The sequence below is a fragment of the Crinia signifera genome, chromosome 2, assembly GCF_055691185.1.
Source record: "Crinia signifera chromosome 2, ASM5569118v1, whole genome shotgun sequence".
Lineage (NCBI taxonomy): Eukaryota > Metazoa > Chordata > Amphibia > Anura > Myobatrachidae > Crinia > Crinia signifera.
Genome location: NC_139218.1, coordinates 57,676,308 through 57,704,125, shown reverse-complemented (window position 1 = coordinate 57,704,125; position 27,818 = coordinate 57,676,308). Strand labels below are relative to the sequence as shown.

At 43.8% G+C, this 27,818-nt stretch overlaps 1 protein-coding gene and 2 non-coding genes across 3 annotated transcripts in view; all 3 read left to right on the top strand.

The window, feature by feature from the left end:
- LRWD1 (leucine rich repeats and WD repeat domain containing 1) overlaps positions 1 to 20,641 on the top strand; it is a 42,563-nt gene extending 21,922 nt beyond the window's left edge. Inside the window, exons 9-16 of the mRNA XM_083172190.1 lie at positions 6,124 to 6,209; positions 7,185 to 7,392; positions 9,374 to 9,446; positions 13,786 to 13,926; positions 14,878 to 14,981; positions 15,998 to 16,159; positions 16,842 to 16,960; positions 17,683 to 20,641. Coding sequence (XP_083028316.1) covers positions 6,124 to 6,209; positions 7,185 to 7,392; positions 9,374 to 9,446; positions 13,786 to 13,926; positions 14,878 to 14,981; positions 15,998 to 16,159; positions 16,842 to 16,960; positions 17,683 to 17,823 — 1,034 coding nt within the window. The 3' untranslated portion in view covers positions 17,824 to 20,641. The remainder of the gene's footprint in view (positions 1 to 6,123; positions 6,210 to 7,184; positions 7,393 to 9,373; positions 9,447 to 13,785; positions 13,927 to 14,877; positions 14,982 to 15,997; positions 16,160 to 16,841; positions 16,961 to 17,682) is intronic.
- A 1,831-nt stretch (positions 20,642 to 22,472) lies between these two features.
- On the top strand, positions 22,473 to 22,610 carry LOC146061861 (U11 spliceosomal RNA). Its single transcript, XR_014471305.1, has one exon. It is a non-coding gene; the product is annotated as a U11 spliceosomal RNA (small nuclear RNA).
- A 4,740-nt stretch (positions 22,611 to 27,350) lies between these two features.
- On the top strand, positions 27,351 to 27,486 carry LOC146061859 (U11 spliceosomal RNA). Its single transcript, XR_014471303.1, has one exon. It is a non-coding gene; the product is annotated as a U11 spliceosomal RNA (small nuclear RNA).
- Positions 27,487 to 27,818: the final 332 nt, after the last annotated feature.

Below are 27,818 nucleotides of genomic sequence, written 5' to 3'. Positions count from 1 at the left end.
GCTGTTTAATGTGAACAGCCAATTACAGCGTTTTCTGTGTACCGGCGAATAACGTTCGCCGGTGACACAGGGATCGGTGGTGATTGGTGCTGTTAAGTACAGCACCAATCACCACCGGGTGTAAGGGTGTCACTGGTGGTCACCCCACCTCACCCCAAAGGCTGTGATTGGTCCGTCGGACCGACGGACCAATCACAGCCATTTCACCTCAAATGAAATAACGGAGACAGCCCTGCAGCCGCCATTCCGGTCAGGAACAGCGTGCAGAGCGGTCTCCGTGCCCATCTGTGCCTATACTGACCTGATCAGCGTTGGTGGCATCCGTGCTGCCAGCTCCTGCTGTGACTTCCTGGTGCTTGTGCTGCTGGTGCTGCTGCTGCAGCAGCGTCATTGTGTCAGAGATTTATAATTGTGTGATATAATTTTGTATCTGCTGCCCCCCTTTTGTGCTGATCAGTGTAAACTAACTGATCAGCATTTTTTTTTGGGGTGCAGGTTTTTTTTTTTTATATATACCCTGTCAGGTTGCACCCACAGCTGTGTGCCTGCTGCCCCTCACTGCTAATCAGTGTTGCATCACTGATCAGCATTTTTTTTTTTTTTGAGGGTGCTGTGGGGTTTTTTTTTTTTTACACCCACGGTGATTTTGTGGGTGTCCTGTGGCCGCAGAGCGCTGATCAGTGACGTACATCACTGATCAGCATTTTTGATCTAATTTTTTTTTTGGGGATCAAATTCCTGTTGTCTTTGACTCATCAGAAGTTTTTTTAAATTTTTTTTTTTTGGAGGGTGCTGTGGAGTCTTTTTTTTTTATTTTTTTACCACCCACGGTGCTTTTGTGGGTGTCCTGTGCCCGCTGAGCGCTGATCAGTGACGGACGTTACTGACCAACATCTGTGCTCAATTTTTGGCGCAGGAGCTTTTTTTTTTTCTTTTAACTTACACGTGTTAAAGCACTACATACACACTACATACCCCCCGTGTTGAAATAAAGTTTGTACCCCCCCCCCCCCTACACTATACACGCCTACACAAAAATAATAAAAATGTCCCAATCATCGCAAAGACTGTTTTCAGCGGAGGAGGCATATGCCCTTATTGCCTCTGACACTGACACAGCCAGTAATGCAAGCGATGAATTTGCATTCGCCTTAAGCTCCTCTTCCTCCTCTAGTGATGAGGGACCCCCTCAAAGACGCCCCCGTAGAGCAGCTGAGACACCCCCCCCCCCCCCCCCAATGATTGATCTCGTATGGACCCCACCACCAGACAATTTTGAGCCCCAGGTTCCTGAGTTTTTGGCCAACCCAGGAATCCAATTTGATACTACAGGCCTCAAAGAAATTGACTTTTTCAAAGTCTTTTTCTCTGATGATTTTATAAATTTAATGGTGGACCAAAGTAATTTATATGCCCAGCAGTTTATTGCCCAAAACCCCACGTCATCATTTGCTAGGTGGACCCCTGTAGATGCAGTAGAGATGATGACGTTTTGGGGTCTGGTGTTACATATGGGCATAGTTAAAAAGCCAGAAATTAGGCAATATTGGAGTACAGATGTTCTGTACAGCACCCCACTTCATCGTATGGCCATGACCCGGACTCGTTTTGAGACGATCCTTAAATTTTTGCATTACAACGATAATGCACAGTGCCCACCCAGAGATGATCCCACCTTTGACCGGCTATTCAAAGTCAGGCCGGTCATTGATCATTTCAGCGCCAAATTTGCTGAGATGTACATCCCCCAAAAATTCATTTGTGTAGACGAGTCACTTATACATTTTAAAGGAAGGGTTAAATTCCGCCAGTACCTTCCCAATAAGAGGGCAAGGTATGGCATAAAAATTTATAAGCTGTGCGAAAGTACCTCAGGGTACACCCACAGGTTTAGGGTATATGAAGGGAAGGACACAAGAATTGAACCGCCAGAATGCCCCCCCTCCCTCGTAGGTGTTAGTGGAAAGATTGTCTGGGATTTAGTGCACCCCTTCCTGGATAAGGGTTATCACCTCTATGTGGATAACTTTTACACCAGCATCCCCCTGTTTAAGGCCCTTGGTTCAAGAGGTACAGCAGCTTGCGGTACTGTGCGCAAGAACCAAAGAGGCCTCCCAAAAACGCACATTGCCCAATTACTGAGAAAGGGTGAAAGCAGGGGAATATGCACCGAAAATATGTTGTTGGTCAAATATAAGGACAAGAGGGATGTCCTTATACTGACAACAATTCACGGAGACAGTACCACCTCCGTCCCTGTACGAGGTACCAGTACCCACACCTCAAAACCTATTTGTATCCTAGATTACAATAAGTACATGGGCGGAGTGGATCTTTCAGATCAGGTACTGAAGCCGTACAGTGTCCTGCGGAAAACAAAAATATGGTATAAGAAGCTGGCCGTGTATATCATCCAGATGGCACTGTATAACGCTTACGTACTATTCCGTTCTACCAGCCAGACGGGGACATTTATGCACTTTCAAGAGGAAGTCATAAAGGGCCTAATATTTGGGAACCAGCAGGCAGAGGGCCCCAGTACTTCTAGTACTGGCCCCAGTACTTCTAGTACTGGCCCCCGTATTGTATCAGGGCAGCATTTTCCTAACGAAATCCCCTCCACTGGAAAAAAGGGCAGGACACAAAAAAGGTGCAAAGTTTGCTATAAAAAGGGAATACGAAAGCAAACTATTTTCCACTGTGAAACTTGCCCCGACAAACCCGGCCTATGTATGAAGGAGTGCTTTAAGATATACCACACATCTATGGATTATTAGGTTCATCATTTCACCGTGCTTCGGGGGTCTTGCTAATGCGACATAGCACCCACCATTCATTCCACCAGAATGTGTGCTGCAAAATCCAAATATCACTCCTTCCCTTCTGAGTCCTGCCATGCACCCAAATGGTATTTTTTGGTCACATATGAGGCCTTGCCGTACTCGGGAGAAATTGGGGTACAGATTTTGGGGTGCTTTGTCTCCTTCATTCCTTGTGAAAATGAAAAATTTTGAGCCAGAACTGCATTTTTGTGTAAAAAATGTAATTTTTCATTTTCACAGCCCAGTTGTACCAAAATTGGTGAAACCCCTGGGGGTTTGAAATGTACACTATACCCCTAGATGAATTCCCTGAGGGGTGTAGTTTGCAAAATGGGGTCACTTGTGGGGGGGTTCCACTGTATTGGTGCTTCGGGGGTCTTGCTAATGCGACATAGCACCCACCATTCATTCCACCAGAATGTGTGCTGCAAAATCCAAATATCACTCCTTCCCTTCTGAGTCCTGCCATGCACCCAAATGGTATTTTTTGGTCACATATGAGGCATTGCCGTACTCTGGAGAAATTGGGGCACAGATTTTGGGGTGCTTTGTCTCCTTCATTCCTTGTGAAAATGAAAAATTTTGAGCCAGAACTGCATTTTTGTGTAAAAAATTTAATTTTTCATTTTCACAGCCCAGTTGTACCACAATTGGTGAAACCCCTGGGGGTTTGAAATGTACACTATACCCCTAGATGAATTCCCTGAGGGGTGTAGTTTGCAAAATGGGGTCACTTGTGGGGGGGTTCCACTGTATTGGTGCTTCGGGGGTCTTGCTAATGCGACATAGCACCCACCATTCATTCCACCAGAATGTGTGCTGCAAAATCCAAATATCACTCCTTCCCTTCTGAGTCCTGCCATGCACCCAAATGGTATTTTTTGGTCACATATGAGGCATTGCCGTACTCGGGAGAAATTGGGGCACAGATTTTGGGGTGCTTTGTCTCCTTCATTCCTTGTGAAAATGAAAAATTTTGAGCCAGAACTGCATTTTTGTGTAAAAAATGTAATTTTTCATTTTCACAGCCCAGTTGTACCACAATTGGTGAAACCCCTGGGGGTTTGAAATGTACACTATACCCCTAGATGAATTCCCTGAGGGGTGTAGTTTGCAAAATGGGGTCACTTGTGGGGGGGTTCCACTGTATTGGTGCTTCGGGGGTCTTGCTAATGCAACATAGCACCCACCATTCATTCCACCAGAATCTGTGCTGCAAAATCCAAATATCACTCCTTCCCTTCTGAGTCCTGCCATGCACCCAAATGGTATTTTTTTGGTCACATATGAGGCATTGCCGTACTCGGGAGAAATTGCGGCACAGATTTTGGGGTGCTTTGTCTCCTTCATTCCTTGTGAAAATGAAAAATTTTGAGCCAGAACTGCATTTTTGTGTAAAAAAATGTAATTTTTCATTTTCACAGCCCAGTTGTACCAAAATTGGTGAAACCCCTGGGGGTTTGAAATGTACACTATACCCCTAGATGAATTCCCTGATGGGTGTAGTTTGCAAAATGGGGTCACTTGTGGGGGGGTTCCTAACTTTTAGCATCTTATGGTGCCTAGAAACCTACATGGTGCCTAAAAAATAATCTCATAAAAAGGAGGCTCCAAAATCAAGTAGGTGCTCCTTCTATTATGAAGCCTGTGGTTTGGTCAACGTGCACACTAGGGCCACATATAGGATATTTATGAAAACAAAAGAATTGGGGGAATCAATTTTTAGTCACATTTCTCTAGTAAAATCTACTGTGTTCCTTAGAAAAATGTATTAAAATTGAAAATCTGCTAAAAAAATGAAATTTTGAAATTTCACCTACACTTTGTTTTAATTCCTGTGAAACACCTAAAGGGTTAACAAACTTCCAAAATGCTGTTTTGAATACTGTGAGGGGTGCAGTTTTTGAAATGGCATCATTTATGGGTGTGTCTCACATACAAGTCCCTCAAAGTCACATCAGAACTGAACTGGTCCCTAAAAAAATCAGTGTTTGAAATTTTCTTGAAAATTTGAGAATTTGCTATTCATATTTTAAGCCTCCTAGTGTCCAAAAAAATTAAAAGGAGGTTGAAATAATGATGGAAACATAAAGTATACATATGGTCTATGTTAGTTATTAACTATTTTGAGTGGTATGATTATTTGTCTCACAAGCAGAAAATTTAACATTTTGCAAATTGCAAAATTTTCAATTTTTTACGACATTTTGGTATTTTTCACAAAAAAACACAGACTGTATCGACCAAAATTTACCACTAACTTGAAGTACAATGTGTCACGAGAAAACAATCTCAAAATCACTGGGATAAGTAAAAGCAAAAAAAAGTTATCCCCACTTAAGTGATACATGTCAGATTTGAAAAAAAGGGCTCTGTCAGGAAGGCAAAAACAGGCTGCATCGGTAAGGGGTTAAGGTAGACAGGTTCTAAAAGTCAACGTGATATGGTTGACACAAGGATTTTTTTGCCCATTTATTTTTAAAAAAAAATTGTTATTTTTCTTCCACCTGGACTACAAATGGGAATAGGAACCTCCCCACATCATATCTAGCGAGCCAGCGAGGGTACACACGCGTTTCCACTAATGTGGCTCATATATAGTGAAACATTCAATAAGACAAAAAATTGTTGCCCATTTTTGTGTCAATTATTTTTATGTCGACCTTTTGACCCCGTTGACGTATTACCAGTCTATTTTTCATCTGTAGAGTTATTGAAATGCCCCCCCATTTATTGTACTTGCTAAACAATTATTTGCTTTTCCTTTTGCATTTTACAAAAATAATAATTGTTGGTTTCATTTACTGGTGTTAATTTATTTTTAGGAAGCTTTTACATCACCGCACTGTTCTGCTGGACAAGCCAGTTTCTTCCACTATAGAACTCTGTGGCCTCCCACTTCCCTCCCCACAACAGGACATTGCACCCTTGTCTTGGAACAGACTATGCACAGTGTGATTACACTAAATCAGCCACACCATGTACTAGTACCACAATAGTATAAAGCAGTGGTAGCCAACCCTAGCCCTCGAGAGCTACCAACAGTTCACATTTTCCAGACAACCTAGCTGCTGCACAGCTGCACTCATTAATCACTGACACATTTTAAAAGATCCACAGATGGAGCTAATTAGCTCACTAGTGATTCTGTGAGGAGACCTGCAAAACATGCACTGTTGGTAGCTCTCGAGGACCAGGGTTGGCTACCCCAGGTATAAAGCGTCATCACTTCTAGTAGATTGCTGTTATTGATAATTATAATTTCAAGTCCATGTTATTCAAAGATGAACTGTACTTTTAGTTATCGCGACATGTGGTGGGGAATCTGTCTGCGTCATCGACTGTGAGACTGGAAAAGTTCTAAAGAAATACAAAGTGCCTGGAGAGGTAGGTGGAATCCTGTTGAAACAAAGAAACAGAAAATACTGCGGGTATTTCTCAGGAATTCCCTCATAGGGCGTACACACGGTTCGATTTCATACATTTTTTTTATTCCACTTTGCTTGTATAAGCAAAATAGAACGCATTCGTTCGATCCCGATGCGTAAGACTATATACTATACTATAGATCTGTACTATATAGTTTAAGGGGTGTATTCAATTAAAGCCGGATCCATTTCGACATGCATTTGTCTGAATAGATCCGACAATTCCTAATCATTTGTGCGGCCAAATCCAACTGTCGGATTTGGCTGCTGCTGCTGCTCACCCGGTACTGTCCTCCCCTCCTCAATTGGACTCTTTTCGGATTGAGATTGTCGGAAACGGGACAAAACCTGTTGAATTTGTCCCTGTTTCTGACAAAGCACGCAGATTGGCAGCTATTCGGCAAAAAATAAAAATTGAATAGGTTGAATAATGGATTTGACTAAAAATCTGACTGTAATTGAACAGACCCCTATATCGAATGTGTACACCACGCCGTGCGATTCGATCAGGATCGAATAAAAAGTAAATTGCACCATGTGTACACCCTTAACAGTGATTCCATGTAAAGGTAATTCAACTGAGTTAATGCTGTTTTGACAAACAGGAAATGTATACAGTTATAATGTAAAGTTAAAAATGTACACACTATTAGGGAATAAATGAACAACTCTATAACACTGTGCACTCTTCCACCCAATTCCCTTTCCTATTCACTTTATCAGAACTTGCCATAGAATCACCTCTTCTTGTACATTAGAATAAGTTATATTGGAGTTCTCTGCAAAACCATTAATCCGTATAGCTGTGGGTATAACCTGATGACCAAAATGCGGCAGATAAACATAATCTTCAATGACACATATCTACTAAAATGAAAAACAATAAGTGTACAGCTTATGCAGAGATGATTTTTAATTTTTTTTACCATTTTAGGAATTCTTCTCACTGGCCTGGACAACACTAACCATGATATGCAATGAGGGCCAGAGACGAAAAATCAATATATTGGCAGTCGGTGGGAAACATGGAGTTGTAAGACTGATGCACCCCAAAGTCAGTTTGTGCTACGGGGAGATAAAAGCCCATAAGAAAGCCATTTCCATAATGTGTTTCAGCCCAACGGAGAACACGTTCCTTTTCAGTAAGTGCTTTACAAATTCCAAACACCGTCTACATGCTAAGTTGTATATAGGGAATAACTTTTAATGATAAGGTAAAATATCATTAACTGCAGTAGTTTACGCTCCTTTACATACCCTAGGGGAGAGATTTATCGGACCTTCCAGTTGTTACCAGGGGTGGGGCTGTAGCATAGTTCAAAATGTAAATAGGGGAACCACACCCACTGCCAGTGAGTCAGTTTGGAATGGCAGTTGGTAGCAGTGGGTGTGTCTCCCCTATTTGAATTTTGAACTGTGCTGCAGCCCAATCTCTGGAGCTGCCACTGGTTGTTACCTGTAGCAACAGATCGGATTTTATTGTATGCAGAGGACCCACTATTGCGGTAGCAGGTGCACGGCATCGGGCCCCCTGAGGACCATAGTTTTCCCTTTAAATTTTGCTTTGGGCACAACACTCACAAGTTCCACCACTGATAGAATGCACCATATAAATGTTAGCAAGATTGCCAGTTTAGGAGAGCAGGCTGTGCTTACCACAGGCAGGATATATTATATATTATGTTCACCAACTCTATTGGAAGAGCATCACAGCAAGCTGATGTGGCCCACTACTTCCCAATCTTCTCTGACATTTTCTGTGTCAGACCTAAAGGTTCTAATGTGGTAGAGAAGCTAAAACACACAATATATTTACAGATCCTCTTCCATCCTTTCTAGAGCAGTGGTTCCCAAACGCCATCCTCAAAAAACACTAACATGAATTGTTTGTGCACCTTGAGGACTGAGTTTGGCAACCGCTGCTCTAGAACAGTGGTTCTCAAACTATTTTGCTCTGGTACCCCATCAGACAATAAAAATTATGGTACTTGTTTCCTAGCACGGCGCCACCGATTTTCATTGTATGGCATCGGGTCTGTGAAATTGCGATGCGACGTGATTAGACCCGATTTTTAATTGTACAGCCACCCTGATGGCTGATTCCTATGTTAAATGCACCCCAGACCCAATTTTTAATTGTATACCCACCCTGATGGGTAATTACTATGTGAAATGCCCCCCTATTGTTAACGCCACGATCAACGCCAACCCGAAGCGTGGCGAGCGCAGCGAGCCCGCGAGGGGCGGCGGTACGCGTCCTCCGACCTTTTCATACCCCCACTATCCACGTCGGCGTGGAGTTGATCATATATAGTGTGGCGAACGCAGCGAGCCACCGAGCCCGAAGCGTGGCGAGCGGACGCGGATTACCTTATGTATTCCGCGTCCCCTCACGGGTCTCGCTGAGCGCGACACGCTTCGGGCTCGGCACACTATATAAAATCAACTCCATGCTGACGTGGATAGTGGGGGTATGAAAAGGTCGGAGGACGCGTACCGCTGCGCTCGCTTCGGGTTGGCATTGAGACTGGGGTGGCGTTAACAATGGGGGGCATTTCACATAGTAATTACCCATCAGGGTGGGTATACAATTAAAAATCGGGTCTGGGGGTGCATTTAACATTGAACTCAATGGGAAATCGGGTATAATCGCGTATAAGACGCGAATAAAAAATTGTACAATGAACTCCAGAAAGGCTTATATCGGGTCTGATCGGGTCCCATTGCATACCTTAACTAATGGTATGCGATGGGACCCGATGGGCACCGTGCTAGGAAACAATTACCAAAATGATTAGAGGACCCCAAGCTACTGCAGAATGGCTGTCGCCTGTGTGGTCAGTACTAGTAAGTACTGTGGATATTTTAAATTGAGAGGAGGGGTACTCCTAAATGAAAAGCCTAATCAAGGGGTATGGGGGAAAAAAAAAGTGGCCAACCACTGCTATAGAGGATACCTAGGGCCTTAGAGTGAAGCAAGTACATACTACAACTTGGTTTTGGATGTCTTCTGCTCTAAATCTGTTGATGACCAAATCCATTAAAAAAAAAGTTTTTGAAAACAATGTCCGTCTCACAAATGTAAGCCTATAGTGATGTATGCTTTTCTTTCTCTCTCACAAGCCGGTTCCTATGACAAGAGAATTATCTTATGGGATATAGGAGTTCCTGACCATGAATACAACTTCAGATCTAGGTATGGTTCATGTATACAAAGTATTACTTTGCTATGACTGTCAGTAAATGGGAGAGTGCAATCCTTTTAAAACTGACCAGTGGAGGAGTGGCCAATGGCAACCAATCAGCTTTTTTTTGCATTTTATGTTTAATATCCAATACAATTACCTCAATCTACAGGGAGATGTAACAGACCTTGGAAAGAGATGAGGTAGTACTAACCAATCCGCTTCTGTTATTGTTAGGTTGGTATTTTGTCTATTTCCAAGGTTTGCTACACCCTCCGGATGATTGGGTATTGTTTGGAAAATGTTGATGTAGTACAACCCTACAGCTAAAATTGGGCCTTATTCAGATGCAGTTGCAGAGCAGTTATTGTGTCATCTGAGCCGCATGTGCGGTGAGTGAATTGCACTGCAGATTGTTTGGAGGGATTAGCCGCAAAGTGAGTGATGAGAAGACAGCATTTGGGGTTGGTAATGGAGAATGGCCGGCCTATGCAGACCTGTTCAGGCAGCGGTTTTTGGTTGTGCATAAATTAGCAGTTGCAATGTTACTTACTGACGGATGGCTGTCTGCGTCCTAGGAGAGCAGCTGCAGAGTCACTACGTTATCACTCAGTTTGTGATGATAGTATTGATGTTTCAGCAATTGTACGCTATTAAATAAAAAAACAAAGAGGCAACTGGTCTTCCCTATGCATAGGTTACCTATAATAGCAATTGAGTAACGTAAAAGATAGCAACAGCAATTCCAAGAACAACCACATCCGTATCAGGCCCTGTGTCATAGTGATGGCAATTGTGTAGCGCAGGACTTCATGGCATCTCTGCCCTTCTGCAGCTAGTGAGTACCAGCCATGGAAGTTGTCTGTAACAGAACATCAAGCATTGGGAAGTACAGGAAGAGGAGGCAGATGACTAACAATGGTGCAGATTGCTTGTATCACTTCTCTAGCTTAACCATAAATTATTAGTATTATTACTTTTTATTTATAAGGGGACACAAGTGCTCCCCCCTCTGCACTATAGATATGGTAATAGTGGGACAGAACATTGCATAACATTACAGTGACAAAGAAATAAACAGCGCACAGGTAACCGTTAGCAACACAATTCTCGGTACACAATACAGTTGGAAAGCAAGATGAGTGATGGCGTAATCAGCGTAGGGTGGAACCTAACTCCAATAGTCAAGGGCGTAACTACCATAGGTGCAACAGGTGCAGCTGCTATGGGGCCCAGAGCTGAAGGGGGCCCATCTTTGCTGTCTAACAAAGATGTTTTACATACATTTATCACTATCAGTTGCTAAGTAGGGGGCCCTTTCAAACTTTTGCTATGGGGCCTACAAATATCTAGGTACGCCTCTGCCAGTAGTGATGGCACAAATAGCAGCCAGGCTTAGAGCTGCTGGTAGAGATAAACAGCTGTGAGGGAGCTGAATGGCCACTGAGTGGGTGAAGGCTGTCAGGGAGGGAGGAGGACCCTGCTCCTAGGAGCTTACAATCTAGGGGAGAGGGAGACTGACACATTACATAGGGGTGAGCATATAAATGGAGACCTGAAGGCAGGAGGTATGCGAGGTAGAGATGATGGAGATAAGAGTATCAGGAAATTGGCCTTATGACAAGGGTATGTGGTGGAAGGGTACACTATGATGAACAGCTGAGTTTCCAGTGCGCATTGGGAAGAGCCTGAGGGAACTTGTTCCAATAAAGGGAGCTCAATATCTCACATTTAATAGTTTAAGTGAGGGGGGAGGTGGACAATAGTGTGGTCTTACTCTCATTTGAAAACGTAGATATCCGTGGAACAGAAGTGTGGTTCATAGCTGTCTGGAACATATACGGAAATTTGCCACTACAGGTTCAACATAGCATTAAGAAATATCTGCTAAAACAGGATGTAGATAGTGTGCAAGTTAAAGTTTATTATCAGATAAATTATACATTTGTTTTCTCCAATAAATCTCTTATATATGTGGCTACATGTGTCAATCATCCTGAGAGTGTGTGTATAATGCTGGACAGGGTCACACATGAAACTCCACCCCCCACCCAGCCTTATACACACACACCACACATAATACACACACACATGTAGCCTAATATATAAGAGATAATACACACATATTGGCCCCTGCCTGCCTGCACTACACCCCCCGCAATACCACAGACATAATGTAGCTCAGCCAGCGTCGATGGGGGCGGAAGGGAGTGCAGTAAATAAAATTAAGTCTGCGCAGCTGCAGATCTGTGGTGCTGACATAGCAGCCTCTGGCAGCCAGGGGGAGCAGCTCTGCCTCCTCTCAGGCTGACCTCGAGTCGCAGACAGAGTCACATGGTCACAGCCTGAGAGGAGAGAAGCATGATGCAGCTGTGACTCGGCAGAGCTGCCTCCTCCTTTATAGTAAAGCTCTGGGCTGGCTGTAGCTCCTCTCAGGCATTTCCAATCTGCCGCTGGCCGGGTGAAGCAAGACTGCCCTGTGAGTGTCAGGCGCCACAGGTATGTCACATGTGGGAGGGGGATGCCAGCAAGTCTGGGGAAGGAGGGGGAGTGGAGGAGGTTGTCTATAATAACTTGGGGGGGGGTGCACAAGGCAGCAGCAACCCGCTCCCCCCCCCCTGGCCTGCACACCCCACCGTCCTGCACACCCACCCCTGGCACACACACACACCCACCTGCACACAGCAGCAAGGTCACCGGGCAGACACACACAGTTGTACTCATTACTCACTGACACACTTCCCACGTCACCACGCAGACACACAAGTGTACTCATTACTCACTGACACTTCCCAGGTCACCACGCAGACACACAGGTGTACTCATTACTCACTGTCACTTCCCAGGTCACCGCGCAGACACACAGGTGTACTCATTACTCACTGACACACTTCCCACGTCACCGCACAGACACACAGGTGTACTCATTACTCACTGTCGCTTCCCAGGTCACCGTGCAGACACAAAGGTGTACTCTTTACTCACTGACACACTTCCCAGGTTACAGCGCAGATACACGTGTACTCATTACTCACTAACATACTTTCCAGGTCACAGCGCAGACACACAGGTGTAATTACTCACGGACACACTTCCCAGATCACCTCGCAGACACACAGGTGTACTCATTACTCACTGACACACTTACCCTCATCACTGCGCAAACACACAGGTGTACTCATTACTCACTGACACACTTCCCTCATCACTGCGCAGACACACGGGTGTACTCATTACTCACTGACACACGTCCCTCATCACTGCGCAGACACACAGGTGTACTCATTACTCACTGACACTTCCCAGGTCACCACGCAGACACACAGGTGTACTCATTACTCACTGACACACTTCCCACGTCACCACGCAGACACACAAGTGTACTCATTACTCACTGACACTTCCCAGTTCACCACGCAGACACACAGGTGTACTCATTACTCACTCTCACTTCCCAGGTCACCGCGCAGACACAGGTGTACTCATTACTCACTGACACACTTCCCAGGTCAACACGCAGACACACAAGTGTACTCATTACTCACTGACACTTCCCAGGTCACCACGCAGACACACAGGTGTACTCATTACTCACTCTCACTTCCCAGGTCACCGCGCAGACACAGGTGTACTCATTACTCACTTGACACACTTCCCAGGTCAACACGCAGACACACAGGTGTACTCATTACTCACTGACACACTTCCCAGGTCAACACGCTGACACACCACCAAAATCCCTAACCCAACACACCCCTTCCTGCCAACACCATCCGCCCCACCCAAAATTAAACACATTCATCCACAAATAACAAACATAATTCACATTAAAATATATTTATAGTTTTAATGGGGCGTAGCCCCTTACGACGGTGTGAAGAGCGCCCGTAGGGCGCGATGAAACACCTAGTTATTCTATAAGTGGCGATGGGCCTGCAATGTTCGGCAGCACACATTTGCCCAATATGTTAGGCCGGGTTTCCTGTGAGCTGGCTGGGTGTAATGGTTAGCATTACTGCCTGACAGCGCTGAGGTCATGGGTTTAATTCCCACCATGGCTCTAACTGTGTGGAGTTTGTATATTCTCCCTGTGTTTGCGTGGGTTTCCTCCGGGTACTCCGGTTTCCTCCCACAATCCAAAAATATACTGGTAGGTTAATGTGCTTCCAACAAACATTAACCCTAGAATGTCTGTGTTTGTGTGTATACATGTGGTAGGGAATATATGTGCGCTATATAAGAAACTTAATAAATAAACAATGTGCTGTTTATCAAATTGAATTGCCAGCACTTTATGTTAATATCTTTAGCTAGAAGTCTCCTTACATTTTAGTGTTTCTGTCTTTTTAGTCAGTTGCTGATGCTGGATACCACATCGCCTCCTCTGCGGCTCTGCCCTGTTCCTGCAAGCCCAGATGAGCACTTGCTGGCTGCTTGTGAAGATGGCTGCTTTGTTTTTGACATAACACTTAACAAGCAACAAGGAAGACGGTAATATTTTTGTGACTTTTTTTTTAATAAAATGAACTATTGGATGACTTAATGGAGATGGGTAGATGTCCAGAACATAAGAGATATTAGAGTTAGTTATTTCTAATCTTTTTAATCACTGGAGTGTAGATCTATATTTTGCTATTTTAGTTTTAAGGCTGTTCAAAGCTGACCTTATACTCAGTGATTTGGACAGCCAGTCTGATCTTATTGTGCCTGAGAGTCACCTGGCAATGAGACTTTTGCAACAAGCAACCCAATCTGTGCAATTTAGTCCCATTGGGTGGCCATATTGGGGAGACATCCAGCTGCTCAGTGCACCGGCCAAGCGGCTGAATCTGCCATTCGGATATTGCTCTTGTATGATACAGCTGAGAATCATCCAGCAGAAAACAAAGTCTGTAGTGTACACTGTTATTGCCTGTCAACCCTCAACATTTTAAAATATGTATGCTCTCTAACAGGAAATTTCACATACGTACTTATCAATGTTGCAAATTCTTCAGGCTGGGTCAACTTTTATTGTACACTATGGGGGTGATTCAGGTTGGTTCAAAAGCGAACTCCTTCTTTAATGGACAAAACCATATGCACTGCTGGTGGGGAAGATGTAACATGTGCAGAGAGAGAGTTACATTTGGGTGGGCTGTGTTTAAACTGAAATCTAAATTGCAGTGTAAGAATAAAGCATCCAGTATTTGCTCTGCACAGAAACTAAATAACTCACTTAATGTAACTCTCTTTGCGTGTTACATCAGCCCCACCTGCAGTGCACATGGATTTGTCCATTAAAGAAGGACTTTTGCAAACCAACCTGAATGACCCCCTATGTACCAAAGTAGGGGTAATTGTCACTAGTATTGGCAGAACTGACCATACTAAAAGAATCCTATGTAAAATGCTGTAAACTCAGGTCACGATAACTTAGACTAATGGTTCTTTTCCAATCAGCTCCCATGTCATCGAATTCAGGTTTCCAATCTACAAAAAAGAATCGAAGGATGCAGACTTCCATATAATAGATTCACTGGCATTTCTGAATAATGACCTCATAGGTAAGTTTGTACTGGTTTTCCTATAGATAGAAGGTTTGTGTATGTAATGTACATTTTAATGGACATTTCTAGATTGTATAACGTATTTATTGTTTCGAAATGTTTATGTGAAATACCTGGGCAAATGGTAGTCTGCTTTGTGTACCTGAATTGGCTTAGTACTTATCACTGTGGCCCTCAATCAAATTTCACCGTATCCCAATAGGACGAAAGTTGGAGGGAATTATTATTCTCTTTATTTCTGGTGGCGGGTGTAAATAAATATGAACATGCTTTTGAGAAACATGTACAAATATTGAAACACATCAGAGGGGGATTTAATCCGGGATTTCGACTGTCGGACCGTCCCGACAGACATAATCCCGACAGCTGGATGTTCTGGAGGGTAGTAGTTCGTGGATCAGCGAAAACGGGTCCATGTTGCCGAAAAACAGCTGAGGTTTCGACAATCCGTGGCCGTTTCCTACAATACAGACTCTACTCCATAGGGAGACAGGTCTGTAGCAGGCCAGTCCCAGCCGGCATTGAATACTGAACTTCCTATATTTCCACTGTCGGAAATGTTACTATCTGAGCCAACGCCATCTCCATCACCCATCATAGAATCCAAAACAAAAGCAGAATTTGCTTTTAGTCTCTGCTGGATGGAGGCTTTTTATACTATATGACTGCTTTTTCATGGGCTTTGTACTGTTTTGCCATTTATAAATAAAATAAAAAAAAAAACATTTAAATACAATAAAAGCCGGAATTTTGCTCTGTCTTCAGCGCTAAAGCAGACGTGAAGCAAGTTTGTAGTCTTGGGAATGCCGCCTAGTAATTCACTAGGAGTCTGTGGTATGACGGAGGCTTTTTACTGCCAATATTCATGGAGCAGAATTAATGTTTTCGGCTTGTCAGCCTAGATAGCACAAATAAAGTGGCCTTTCGTAGCAGGGACGGGGACATTGCGTGAAGTGTACTGGTGGGGTTTTTATGTCCCAGCTGTCCTGGAATAACACTTTTTTGATTAACAGCTTCCAAAAGTACAATGCAGGGATCTATATACATATGGAGCTGGAAGGAGTCATTCAAGAAGCTAAGACCCAAAGGCGGCAAGAAGGTGGAAGCCAGTGTCCTAGCAGAGCTGAAGTGGTCAGAAACGGATCTACCATATCTCTCCCTCGCAACCTCCGAAGGTACCAATGAGTAATGTGACCACTACTGTGTCTTTGTGGTTATTACATTTTGCCTATGGACTTCTGTTATCCATTTAATTTATTTATGGTAGGGGGTTCATCAACTTTTTATTTTACTGATTAATAGATTCATAGTTTTCATTACCCATATAACAAAAATATACAGGTCGGGTCTCCCTTATCCGTGCATTCCGAAAACCAAAATATTCCGTAAACTGTGGGGTTTTTTTCAGAATATTTTGGGGGTTTTTTTTTTGTTTTTGTTTTTTTTCCCCCGACCCCTTTTTTTTTTTTATACTTACCTCTACGGCGGCCTGCGGGATCCTCTTCAGTGGCATCCTCCGGTCCCAGGGGTGGAGAGCCCTAGGAATGGAGATGCCACTGAAGAGGATCCTGAAAGCCACCGTGGACGTCAGGGGAATCATCGGGGCACCACCAGGGGACCAGGTAAGTATGACACAAAAAAAATAATTCCAAAATCTGAATAAATCCATTATCCAAAATGCTTGTGGTCCCAAGCATTTCCGATAAGGGATACTCGACCTGTATTTCAAAAGAAAAAAAAAATGTTTTAGACAGGAGTCCGTTAAGCTCAAGCGCATTGACTGTTCCTGTACTGAAGGACAGACATTCCCTATGACCTCTAATTATGTGGCATGTTTTTATTTGTATGTATCTACAGAAGGATCTTGTGTGTTCTGTGGTGATGAGGCTGGAAAAGTCTGGATTTATGATCTTGAATCCTGCAAAGAGAAATTACAGAAGGGAGTACCATGCAGTGCCCTGCAAGAGCCTACCAAGGTATGTGATGTGACTAGGTGGGTGTATATGAGTGGGTGGCGACACACTGGCACCACCTCCTCTCTGGCAGCAAGTAGACTATGGCATTATGCCAGAGTTTACTGCAAATGTGCAGGTCCCCTGGAACAAGGTGCTTATGCTCTTTGACCTCTGGTTATGTCGCCTATATTTCTTCTTACTAACAGATGAGCAGAGAATTCTCCAGAATACCTAGTTTGCTCTTCTACTTGGATATAATTCATGATGCAGCATGGAATGAGCAGTATGTTTTTGATTCCAGTAAGCCACAGTTCATATTCCACCTGGTGCAAATTTCTGACTTTTCCCTTTTTCTATTGCCAGAGTCAAGTAAATATTACAAGTATGTAATCAGAAATAGCGGTGTATCGCTTGTTCATTCTTATAGACAAGAAATTGCAGGTGCACACCCTAAGCACTGCTAATCATTGCAATAAGCTCTGTAGCTATAGTCAATGCATCATACTGTGACTGGTTCACATGGCATTTACCAAATCTGCTGTGAGGTGCAGACACGGCTTTTCTGATCCGTTGGTTTTCACAATGCTGAAATGAACAATTCTCAAGATCATGCACAAATATGTATACAAGTACCCTAATAAAAATGTATATTATAGATGAATAGGTGTACTACTGTAATAAACCTAGCGCTGTACTCACCTTTGTTTTTCTAGATATAACTGTTTCTTATTATCTTCAAACAGGTTGTTTCCTGGCCATCCCCAGTGTCAAGAAAAGAGAAAGTGAAGGAACCTGTTATTAACACTGTCCTTGTGGACCCAGCTTTGGAACATCTAGTCGCTTTAACGGACAAAAACATTGTTGCTATATGGAAAATATTATGATTAGAATATCCCTATTTTTTTTAATGGATATAAAAAGATATTTTAACGTATGTGTAATATTTGAAACTTGGTTCATTTTAAACATGAGTGATTTTACCCCTCCATGGCAGATTGGGACTTGTCCTCTGTTTTACCTTTAAAATTGGGAGGACTTCAGGCATTCGCCAATGCAGATCATTGTAAACCTTGCACATTTGTATATAAGGAAAATATATGGTGATGGGGGCTTCAAATATTTCTGAGGTAAATTTACTAAAGCTTCTGAATATAAAAAGAGGTGATTTTACCCATAGCAACTAATGAGGTTAGGGGCGGGATGTATTAATATACATCGCCGCCCTTCGACTGACAGCTGCCGCGATACTGCCGCATATGTACTAACATATGCGACTAGACACCCGTTTTACCGCATTTTTCCTTTAGTACATCCCACCCTATGTATTTCATTTCTCTATTGCATCCTAGAAAAATTATAGGCTTCAAATTTCTATGAGGTAAATTTACTGAAGCCTCTGGAAATAAAATGAGGTGACTTTACCCATAGTAACCAATCAGATTCTGCCTCTCTATTGCATGCTAAAAATGATGGTCAGAATCTTATTGGTTGCTATAGGCAACATCACTCTTTTTATTTTTAGAAGCTTTTAGTAAATGTATCCTCTATTTCACCAACAACGACATCTAGAAAGTTGTTGCTGGGAGATCAGTGAGATTAACAGGCTGTCACCCCCACACTGCAGAAAAATAATGATGTTCAGAGAGACAGATAATTCCCATTCTGGCTTCCTACAAAATTTTGGGTGCCCACATTCAGGGATGGCACCCCCTGTTTTAAATGACGTGAGCATCTTGTAACTACTATTTGGAGGTCGCCAGACAATATTAACAATCTCACCCTGCACTATTGTTTTTTTATTGTAGGAGGGAAACTATGGGCCTGATTCTCATGGCCAGTGTTCAGTTTAGAACAGGGCCTGCCCTAACCAATATGTGCCCTAGGCAAGATTTTGGCCAGTGCCCCCTTGCATCGCCATTAGTACTGCACCTCTGATTGAGCACCCCTCTCCCAGCATAGCAACAATCATCCAACAACAACCATCACCTGTAACAATCCTCATTTTGGTTTCCTATGCCAGCAAGAGCATTGATGCCCCTTGCCCCATATTTGAAGGAGGGACAGTGCGTGCTAAACTCATCAAAAAAGGCTGGTGTTCTTAGTGTACCCCCAATTCCAATTATGACACACACTAGTGCAACATTATTCACATTACATCACACGATAGTGTCCCCTATTCATGTTTCATCACGTGTTAGTGTCCCTTATTCACAGTAGTGCTACTAATTCATATTTTTTATCACAGTAATGCACCTTATTGACATTACATCACACTGTATTGCTCCACACCATATCACTCCTTGTTGACATTAGACCACATCGTATAGCTTCTTTTTTCATATTACACAACACCATACAGCTCCTCATTCACATTACACTGCACCATACTAATCCTTATTCACATTACACTGCACCATATTGCTCCTTTTTGACATTACACCACTCAGTAGTGCCCTTTATGAACATTACACCACACAGTAATAGCACCGCTTACACATATGCCCCACATCAGTAAGCCCTTTTTTTTTTATGAAACTTACTTTAGTTTTTTGGTAGTCAGTCATGAGTATATACAAATACACAAAAGTCACTTTCACTAAAAAATATGCACAAGCCTCCTTCATTTAAAAACACAAGCGCACACGCCTCCTTTAATACACACATGCACCTCTTTTATTTGATGTTCACACACATGCATACACATTTAAAAACACACACTCCTTTCCCTCTCTGATTCTCCAGGCAAGCCCAGTTACCTGGGAACTGCTGCTTTACAAGGAGTCAATTCCGTGTATTGATAATTGTCCTTGCAAATTTGAAGCCATGCTATCAGGCCCCTTTGTAGACAATCACACTCCTCCTTGCACCTATACATGGTGGGGCACCCAAATAACAGAGAGGAGAGTCTCCTTTTTTAAATTATGTGGCCCCTTCATATCTTTTGTCTGCTCACCAGAGAAGCTCCCCCAGTATTACAGAAAAAAAATGTTGTTTGTTAGATGGACGAAGGACACTTTTTCCCTCTAAATCCCCAATAACTCCTGGGTTTGGGGTAATTGGATAGCTCCAGGGATCAATTAGCCTGCAGTCGTCAATGGTAATGCATGAAAATAAAATCAATAATATTTATTGATGTTAGAATATTATGAGCACAAATGCTGCGTAAAGGCCTGAGCACAGTATTTAGGGCCCACTGCAGGTGGGGCAGATGTAAAATGTGCAGAGAGAATTGGATTTGGGTGAGTTATTTTGTTTCTGTGCAGGGTAAATACTGGCTGCTTTATTTTTACACTGCAATATAGATCTCACTTTGAAGTAAAACCCCACCCAAATCTAATTCTCTCTGCATAAGTCACATCTGCCCCACCTGCAGTGCACATGGTTCTGTCCATCTAAGAAGGATTTTGTCAGAAAGAGTGAACTAGAATAAGGCCCATACAAACAACCATAGCTGGGAAGAGATTAATGGTAAAATATGTATCTCTGAAATTCGCATCTGTTCCAACTTCTTTTATTGCAAGAAAGAACTTTAGCTAAAAAAACAAATCTATAGATTTTCTTCTTAAATTCTGGTTTTATGCACCTAAATTCATTATTTGTAGAGAAATATGTACAGTATATCCCAAATTTGGTTTTGCTCAGTCAGTGGGAAGAATAAAAGAAATGTAAAATATAACTGTATATATTTTATTCAAAAATAAAAGGTGCACATTTTTACTATGGATCCGAACTCCTGTTTTATTTGGTGTGCATTTATTTTATATACAACTTTATAGCGTCAGTTGACCATAAGAAATATTACTCCAATTGTGATGTGGCAGTTATCTTGTTGCGTTCTATCACAGTACTGTTCAGCTGACAGGACAGTTCCTGAATACCAGGCCATCTGCTGCGGTTTGATTCCAGATTCACTGGTTTTTCTTTAGCCATGATATTATTATGACTGCACATAGAGGGTTATTCAGCTGTGGTTGGAGGTGTGACATCACGTGCAAAGTATCCATTATCCTGGGCGGTGATCGGCATGAGACTCTCCGTGATTGACAGTCTGGTGCTGTTTTGAGGAAAGAGAGGTGACTGACTCTGGGTGAGATTTAATAGGATAAGAGATTCAGAAAGTTAGAGATTTGGGAAGAAATCTCCAGTTTTTTTAAAGTGGCAATCATTTACACTGCCAAACCAGTTTGATTTTGCAGTGTTAATGATTGCCGCTTGAAAAAAACTGGAGATTTCTTCCCAAATCTCTAACTTTCTGAATCTCTCATCCTATTAAATCTCACCCTCTGTTTCTCCCTGTTTAGGGGGAGGAAAGGTGACCGAGGATCTCTGTTGATGGAGGGTAAGAGATCCCATGCTGCATTACTCAGATCACCACTGCAGCAGGAGGCATCTGCTTTTAATGCTGGTGCATTACCATACAGCGTTGGAATTATAGGAATACCAGTCACTGGGCCTGATTTGGGGGGGGTGTTCAATCATGGGCCACAGCTGTCGAGCTGGTCCGGCCCATTTTTGGTCTGCTCGACCGAGAAAAGGCTGGCGGGATTCAATATCCCGCATGTAGCGGGACGAGAAGGGTGCGTTGTTGAGAGTTGTGGCCGATAAGAGGCGAGCTACAGCCGGGAGCTCGTCACTTCCCCACCGTTCTCAGCAGAACAAGCCCGACTGCTTGTGAAGTCGGGCTCGTTCTGCCGAGATACCCTGTTTAATGCTGTCCGGGGAAGACTGCATTGAATAGGGCCCTGCAGCCATCTCCCCCGTCGGGAGATGGCTGCAGGAGATTGAATATCCCCCTTAGTTGTGGTTGAAGCGATAGCAATGCAAATCACATCTGAATGAGGACCAGACCCAGTGGCCCTATAAGTACATATGTGCCGTATCACAAAGACTTGCCTAGAAAACAGCAATTGTACATGTCTTTTCATTCCATGGAATACATGTCAAGTAATCTGCATCCTCTCGCGGGGCTCGCTGTGCTCGCGAGTTGTCACACTTTGGGCTCGGTGGCTCGCTGCACTCACCACTATATATATATATATATATATATATATATATATATAATCAACTCCACGCCGATGTGGATAGTGGGGGTATGAAAAGGTCAGAGGACGCATTCCGCCACCCCTCGAAGGGCTCGCCATGCTTTGGGCGACCATCGATATGTAAAAACATTGATGGTTATCCATTGCATACTTATACACTATCGATGGTCAGTTGCACATTTGCCATCGATGGTAAAGGCAATGATGGCCATCCCTACATTCGACACACAAGTGAGTGACAGGTACGCTGGGTGACTTCCCATGATGCTTAATTCATTTGCATATATTTACATATTGCTAATTCTGTCCCAAAGATATTTTTCGTGCTTACTGTAGCTGTATAGCAATGAGGCAATTTAGAGCATGATGCCACATGTTCCCATTATGTCCCTTTGCATGCTGGCACAGTACTGCATGGCACAGAGCAGGGTCTCCCTGAGTCAGGGCGCAGCTGTGTTGCTGCTGGTCGCTGTGTCAAAGCAAGCACTGTTAAAAAGGGCTTGTGCTATGCATGGCACATCATAGTCTCCTTGTTTGGGGGGACTGTGGTGCGGAATCGATATCAAGAGATTTCGGAAGCATAATTTTTGTTACTAGGACTGCTTGTGAGTGACTTTCCGGGCGTCCTAACTTTGTGGTGTGGAAAAATAGAAAGATTTACATTAAAGGCCCCCCACGCACTAGAACGATTTTTTGGCCGATTGTCGGTAAAAAAAAATTGGCCGATATATCGGACAAAAAAAATTCTAGTTTGTGGGGGCCTTAATACTGGTGTAACTTGTAATAATTTAGGGCTTGATTTTATTCAGCCCTCATTATATCTTATCTATAAAGTTTGGAGGTGACTGGGAGAGGGTGCAAAACTGCAAAAAAAATAATTAGTGAATTGTGAAAATTTAGCTATCTGTATCTGTGAACTTTGAATGATTTTTCCAGTCTGTGGTAATGTGTGTAAAGGGGCTCATAAACCTGTGATAAATTTTGACAATCTTCTCTAGGTATGGTTGCCATCGATGGCGATTCTACACCCTCACATCGATAGTCATAAAATATTTTATGGATAACCATCGATAGTTTTAGCTATCAATGGTCATCCATTATACTTGACTGAATGGCCCGTGGGCCAATCAAAACTTGGAGGTGGGACTTCCGATGTTGTGGGGCGGAGCTATGCTCCGTGTCCCGGCAACTTGGGAAAAAAAAGAAAAGGAGCCAATCGCTCTGTCCCTTTGAGCTAGTTATATTATTGCAAAACGGTGCAGACAGGGAAGCTGGGAAGTGCACCTGTAGACACTATGGGTGAGATTTAATAGGATGAGAGATTCAGAAAGTGAGAGATTTGGTAAGAAATCTCCAGTTTTTTTAAAGCGGCAATCATTTACACTGCAAAACCAGTTTGATTAATCAGTGTAAATGATTGCCACTTTAAAAAAAACCTGGAGATTTCTTACCAAATCTCTCACTTTTTGAATCTCTCATCCTATTAAATCTCACCCCAAATTCCTGGATGCCGACGGCCATTGTAAAAGAGCTTTAATGCCATGCCCCCTGGGTGAAGATCACAGATGAAGATGCTGGTGGAAGCCCTGGGGAGGGGTTGGCCATGCAATAGAGCTTAAAGGCCACCGTCCCTAGCTGAAGGTCCAGAGAAATAAAAATGAAAACAATTGACGTTTTGTGGTTATTTTAATATTGCCTTTCAGGGGGACCATAGGTACCATGGGTGCCTTTTTGCCCCAAATGCTGGTACTTGTGGTTATCCAAATATCAGCATGTGGGCAGGCTTGCTGGGACACAGTGGCGTTAACTATAAATTTTGCTCCTCCAAGCCAAAATAGTTTTGGGCGCCCCCCCCCCCCACCCCCAATGCCACTCACACATTACACAACACACCACCACAAGGCCCAGTACACATTATGCTATATATCTGCCCAGATGTTGCAACTACGTCCATGGTTAATAGACGAAGAGGATAGTGATCAAGCGGTGGTAGCGTTGGCTGCACCACGTTTCCACCCTAAAAATAGAATCTTGCAACCGTGCATCCACGCATCAGATCCACCATTAGTGAGGCAAGCCATTAAAATCTGGCAGGAGGCTGACAAAATGATGAATACACAAGGCATAGACCCATCTCATCCAATAAACGATTCCTTAACTTTTAAGGAATTAATAACAATTCAAGTTAAAGAAGTCTGGAATAGCTATTCCATCATAACTCTTGGTCAAATATACTCCTCTGGTCGTATAAAAACCTTTGCGGAATTGAATGCTGAATTTGGTCTAACTAAATCATACTTCTATCGGTATTTACAGCTGAAGGCTGCAATGGAGGTTCAGTTCCCCGGGGGCTATCCGGTCCTCTTTGAATCTCCAATTAAAACAATAATAAGGTTTGGAGGGGAAAAAAAATTAGTCAGTAGAATTTACAAACGCCTCAATCGGGAGATAAGGGCAATGATAGTATGGATGTATTGAGGAACTAGGTGTTTCATCGCGCCCTACGGGCGCTCTTCACACCGTCGTAAGGGGCTACGCCCCATTAAAATTATAAATATATTTTAATGTGAATTATGTTTGTTATTTGTGGATGAATGTGTTTAATTTTGGGGTGGGGCAGATGGTGTTGGCGGGAAGAGGTGTGTTGGGTTAGGGATTTTGGTGGTGTGTCTGCGTGTTGACCTGGGAAGTGTGTCAGTGAGTAATGAGTACACCTGTGTGTCTGCGCGGTGACGTGGGAAGTGTGTCAGTGAGTAATGAGTACACCTGTGTGTCTGCGTGGTGACGTGGGAAGTGTGTCAGTGAGTAATGAGTACACCTGTGTGCAGAGGCGTAGGGAGGGCGGAGCCACCGGAGCTCTTGCTGCGGGCGCCGATTGGTCGAATGGCGCCGCCGGCCCGCCCCCCCTCCGCAAAAATGATCCCTGCCTGCACAAGTAAGATCATCTGTACTTACGGCGGGCAGCGTGCGCCGGCGGCTGCCGTGCCCGGCGCCTGCCCAGCTGCCCTGGCCTGCTCGCCCGGTCTGTGACGCTTGGGCGGCTTACAGTGACTAACTCCGTCCAATCTAAATTGCTGCTGCTGCTGCTCGGACCGGCTTCCGGGCAGCGCAGCGCAGCAGCACTCAGACTCAGAGTCGCCTGCCTCGGCTCTCACTCCCTCCTCCGTCATCAGCCACAGCCATCCCAAGCGCTGGTGAGGAGAAAGTTTCTGCTGCCGCCCGTGCCATCATTATTCAAGGTGGATTTCTTTTTATTTATTTTTTTACAGCTAATTAATGATGGGGTTTAACTTGGGGTTTGGGTGATTCGTTGTTTCCTGGGGGAGGGGAGGGGAGGAGGGGGGGGGGGTGCAAAGTGAATCTCTCTGGCATCTGCTGCTAACCTGCTGTGCTGTATATTTATTTATTTATAGCTGTCAGCTTCTTATATAGCACAACAGTTTTGTGCTGTGTTACAGTGTCTTATATAGCGCAGCAGATTCCGTTACAGTGTCTTATATAGCGCAGCAGATTCCGTTACAGCGTGTTATATAGCGCAGCAGATTCCGTTACAGTGTCTTATATAGTGCAGCAGAGTCCGTTACACTGTCTTATATAGCGCAGCAGAGTCCGTTACAGCATCTTATGTAGCGCAGCAGATTCCGTTACAGCGTCTTATGTAGCGCAGCAGATTCCGTTACAGCGTCTTATATAGCGCAGCAGATTCCGTTACAGCGTCTTATATAGCGTAGCAGATTCCGTTACAGCGTCTTATATAGTGTCTTATTTTTTAAGTTTTTTTCTTTTCAAATGTAACATGCAAACACATGTTAGCCACGCCCCCAATTCATTACCGGCATAGGGGGGCGCGAAATATGCCCTTGCTCCGGGCACCATAGCACCTAGCTACACCGCTGCCTGTGTGTCTGCGCGGTGACCTGGGAAGTGACAGTGAGTAATGAGTAAACCTGTGTGTCTGCGTGGTGACGTGGGAAGTGTGTCAGTGAGTAATGAGTACACCTGTGTGTCTGCGTGGTGACCTGGGAAGTGACAGTGAGTAATGAGTACACCTGTGTGTCTGTGCGGTGACGTGGGAAGTGTGTCAGTGAGTAATGACAGTTGAAGCAAACATGCTCGTTGCTGGGGGGAGTTAAATGCTCGTTGAGAACCATTGATGGCAATGATATCCATCACTGGTACTTGTGTAGTTTCACGGCGCACAATATATCGGATGCGATATCGGCCGATACATCGATGCGAGCCAAAGAGATTTTTTTTTACCTGTTCATAACCCCACTATCCACTACGGGGCTTGCCACGCTTTGGGCTCGGTGGCTCGCTGTGCTCGCCACACTATATAAAATCAACTCCATGCGTAGTGGATAGTGGGGTTATGAACAGGTAAAAAATCGCTCTGGATGGCATCGATATATCGACCGATATCGCATATATGTACTTATATGTTAGTTGGGCGCCCAATTAGCATACGTACGGTAACTTAGGAAAATCGCATCGCATGTGCCATTTTAAGGGGCATGCGATGCGATTTTCCTATGTAATTTGTTCACTGCTCACTTAGCCCCGGGGGATCGCATCGCATCTACCGCAAAATCGCATGCGTACGATGCCATGACATTAGGTATACAATAATAGCATTGCATGACATACAATGAGGTTTTAGGCACCCCCGCACTATTCACTCCACCTCTAAGCGTGACGAGCGGCTGCGGAACGCGTCCTCCGACCTTTTCATACCCCCACTATCCACGTTGGCGTGGAGTTGATCTTATGCAGTGTTGCGAGCCCGAAGCGTGGTCAGCGCAGTGAGCCCCGCAAAGGGGACACTGAATACATGTAAAGTAATCCGCATCCCCTCGCGGGGCTCGCTGTGCTCGCCACACTTCGGCTCGGTGGGTCGCTGCACTCGCCAAACTATATATAATTAACTCCACGCCAACGTGGATAGTGGGGGTATGAAAAAGTTGGAGGATGCGCTCCGCCACCCCTCGCGGGGGCTCTCCACGCTTCGGGCTGCCATCGATATGTAAAAACATTGATGGTTATCCATTGCATACTTATACACTATTGATGGTCAAGGCAACGATGGCCATCCCTACATTCGACACACAAGTGAGTGACAGGTACGCTGAGTGACTTCCCATGATGCTTCATTCATTTGCATATATTTACATATTGCTAATTCTGTCCCAAAGATATTTTTCCTGCTTACGGTAGCTGTATAGCAATGAGGCAATTTAGAGCATGATGCCACATGTTCCCCTTATGTCCCTCTGCATGCTGGCACAGTACTGCATGGCACAGAGCAGGGTCTCCCTAAGTCAGGGCGCAGCTGTGTTGCTGCTGGTCGCTGTGTCAAAGCAAGCACAGTTAAAAAGGGCTTGTGCTATGCATGGCACATCATAGTCTCCTTGTTAGGGGACTGTGGTGCGGAATCGATATCAAGAGATTTCGGAAGCATAATTTTTGTTACTAGGACTGCTTGTGAGTGATTCTCTGGGCGTCCTAATTTTGTGGTGTGGAAAAATAGAAAGATTTACGCTAAAGTCTCCCACACACTAGAACGATATTTTGGCCGATCGGTTGGAAATCGGACAATCGGGCAAAAACAATCGTTCTAATTTGTTGGGCCTTAAGACTGGTGTAATTTGTAATAATTTAGGGCTTGATTTTATTCAGACCTCATTATATCTTATCTATAAAGTTGGAGGTAACTGCAAAAAAATAAATTAGCGAATTGTGAAAATTTTGCTACCTGTATCTGTGAACTTTGAATGATTTTGCCAGTCTGTGGTAATGTGTGTAAAGTTAAATTTTGACAATCTTCTCTAGGTATGGCC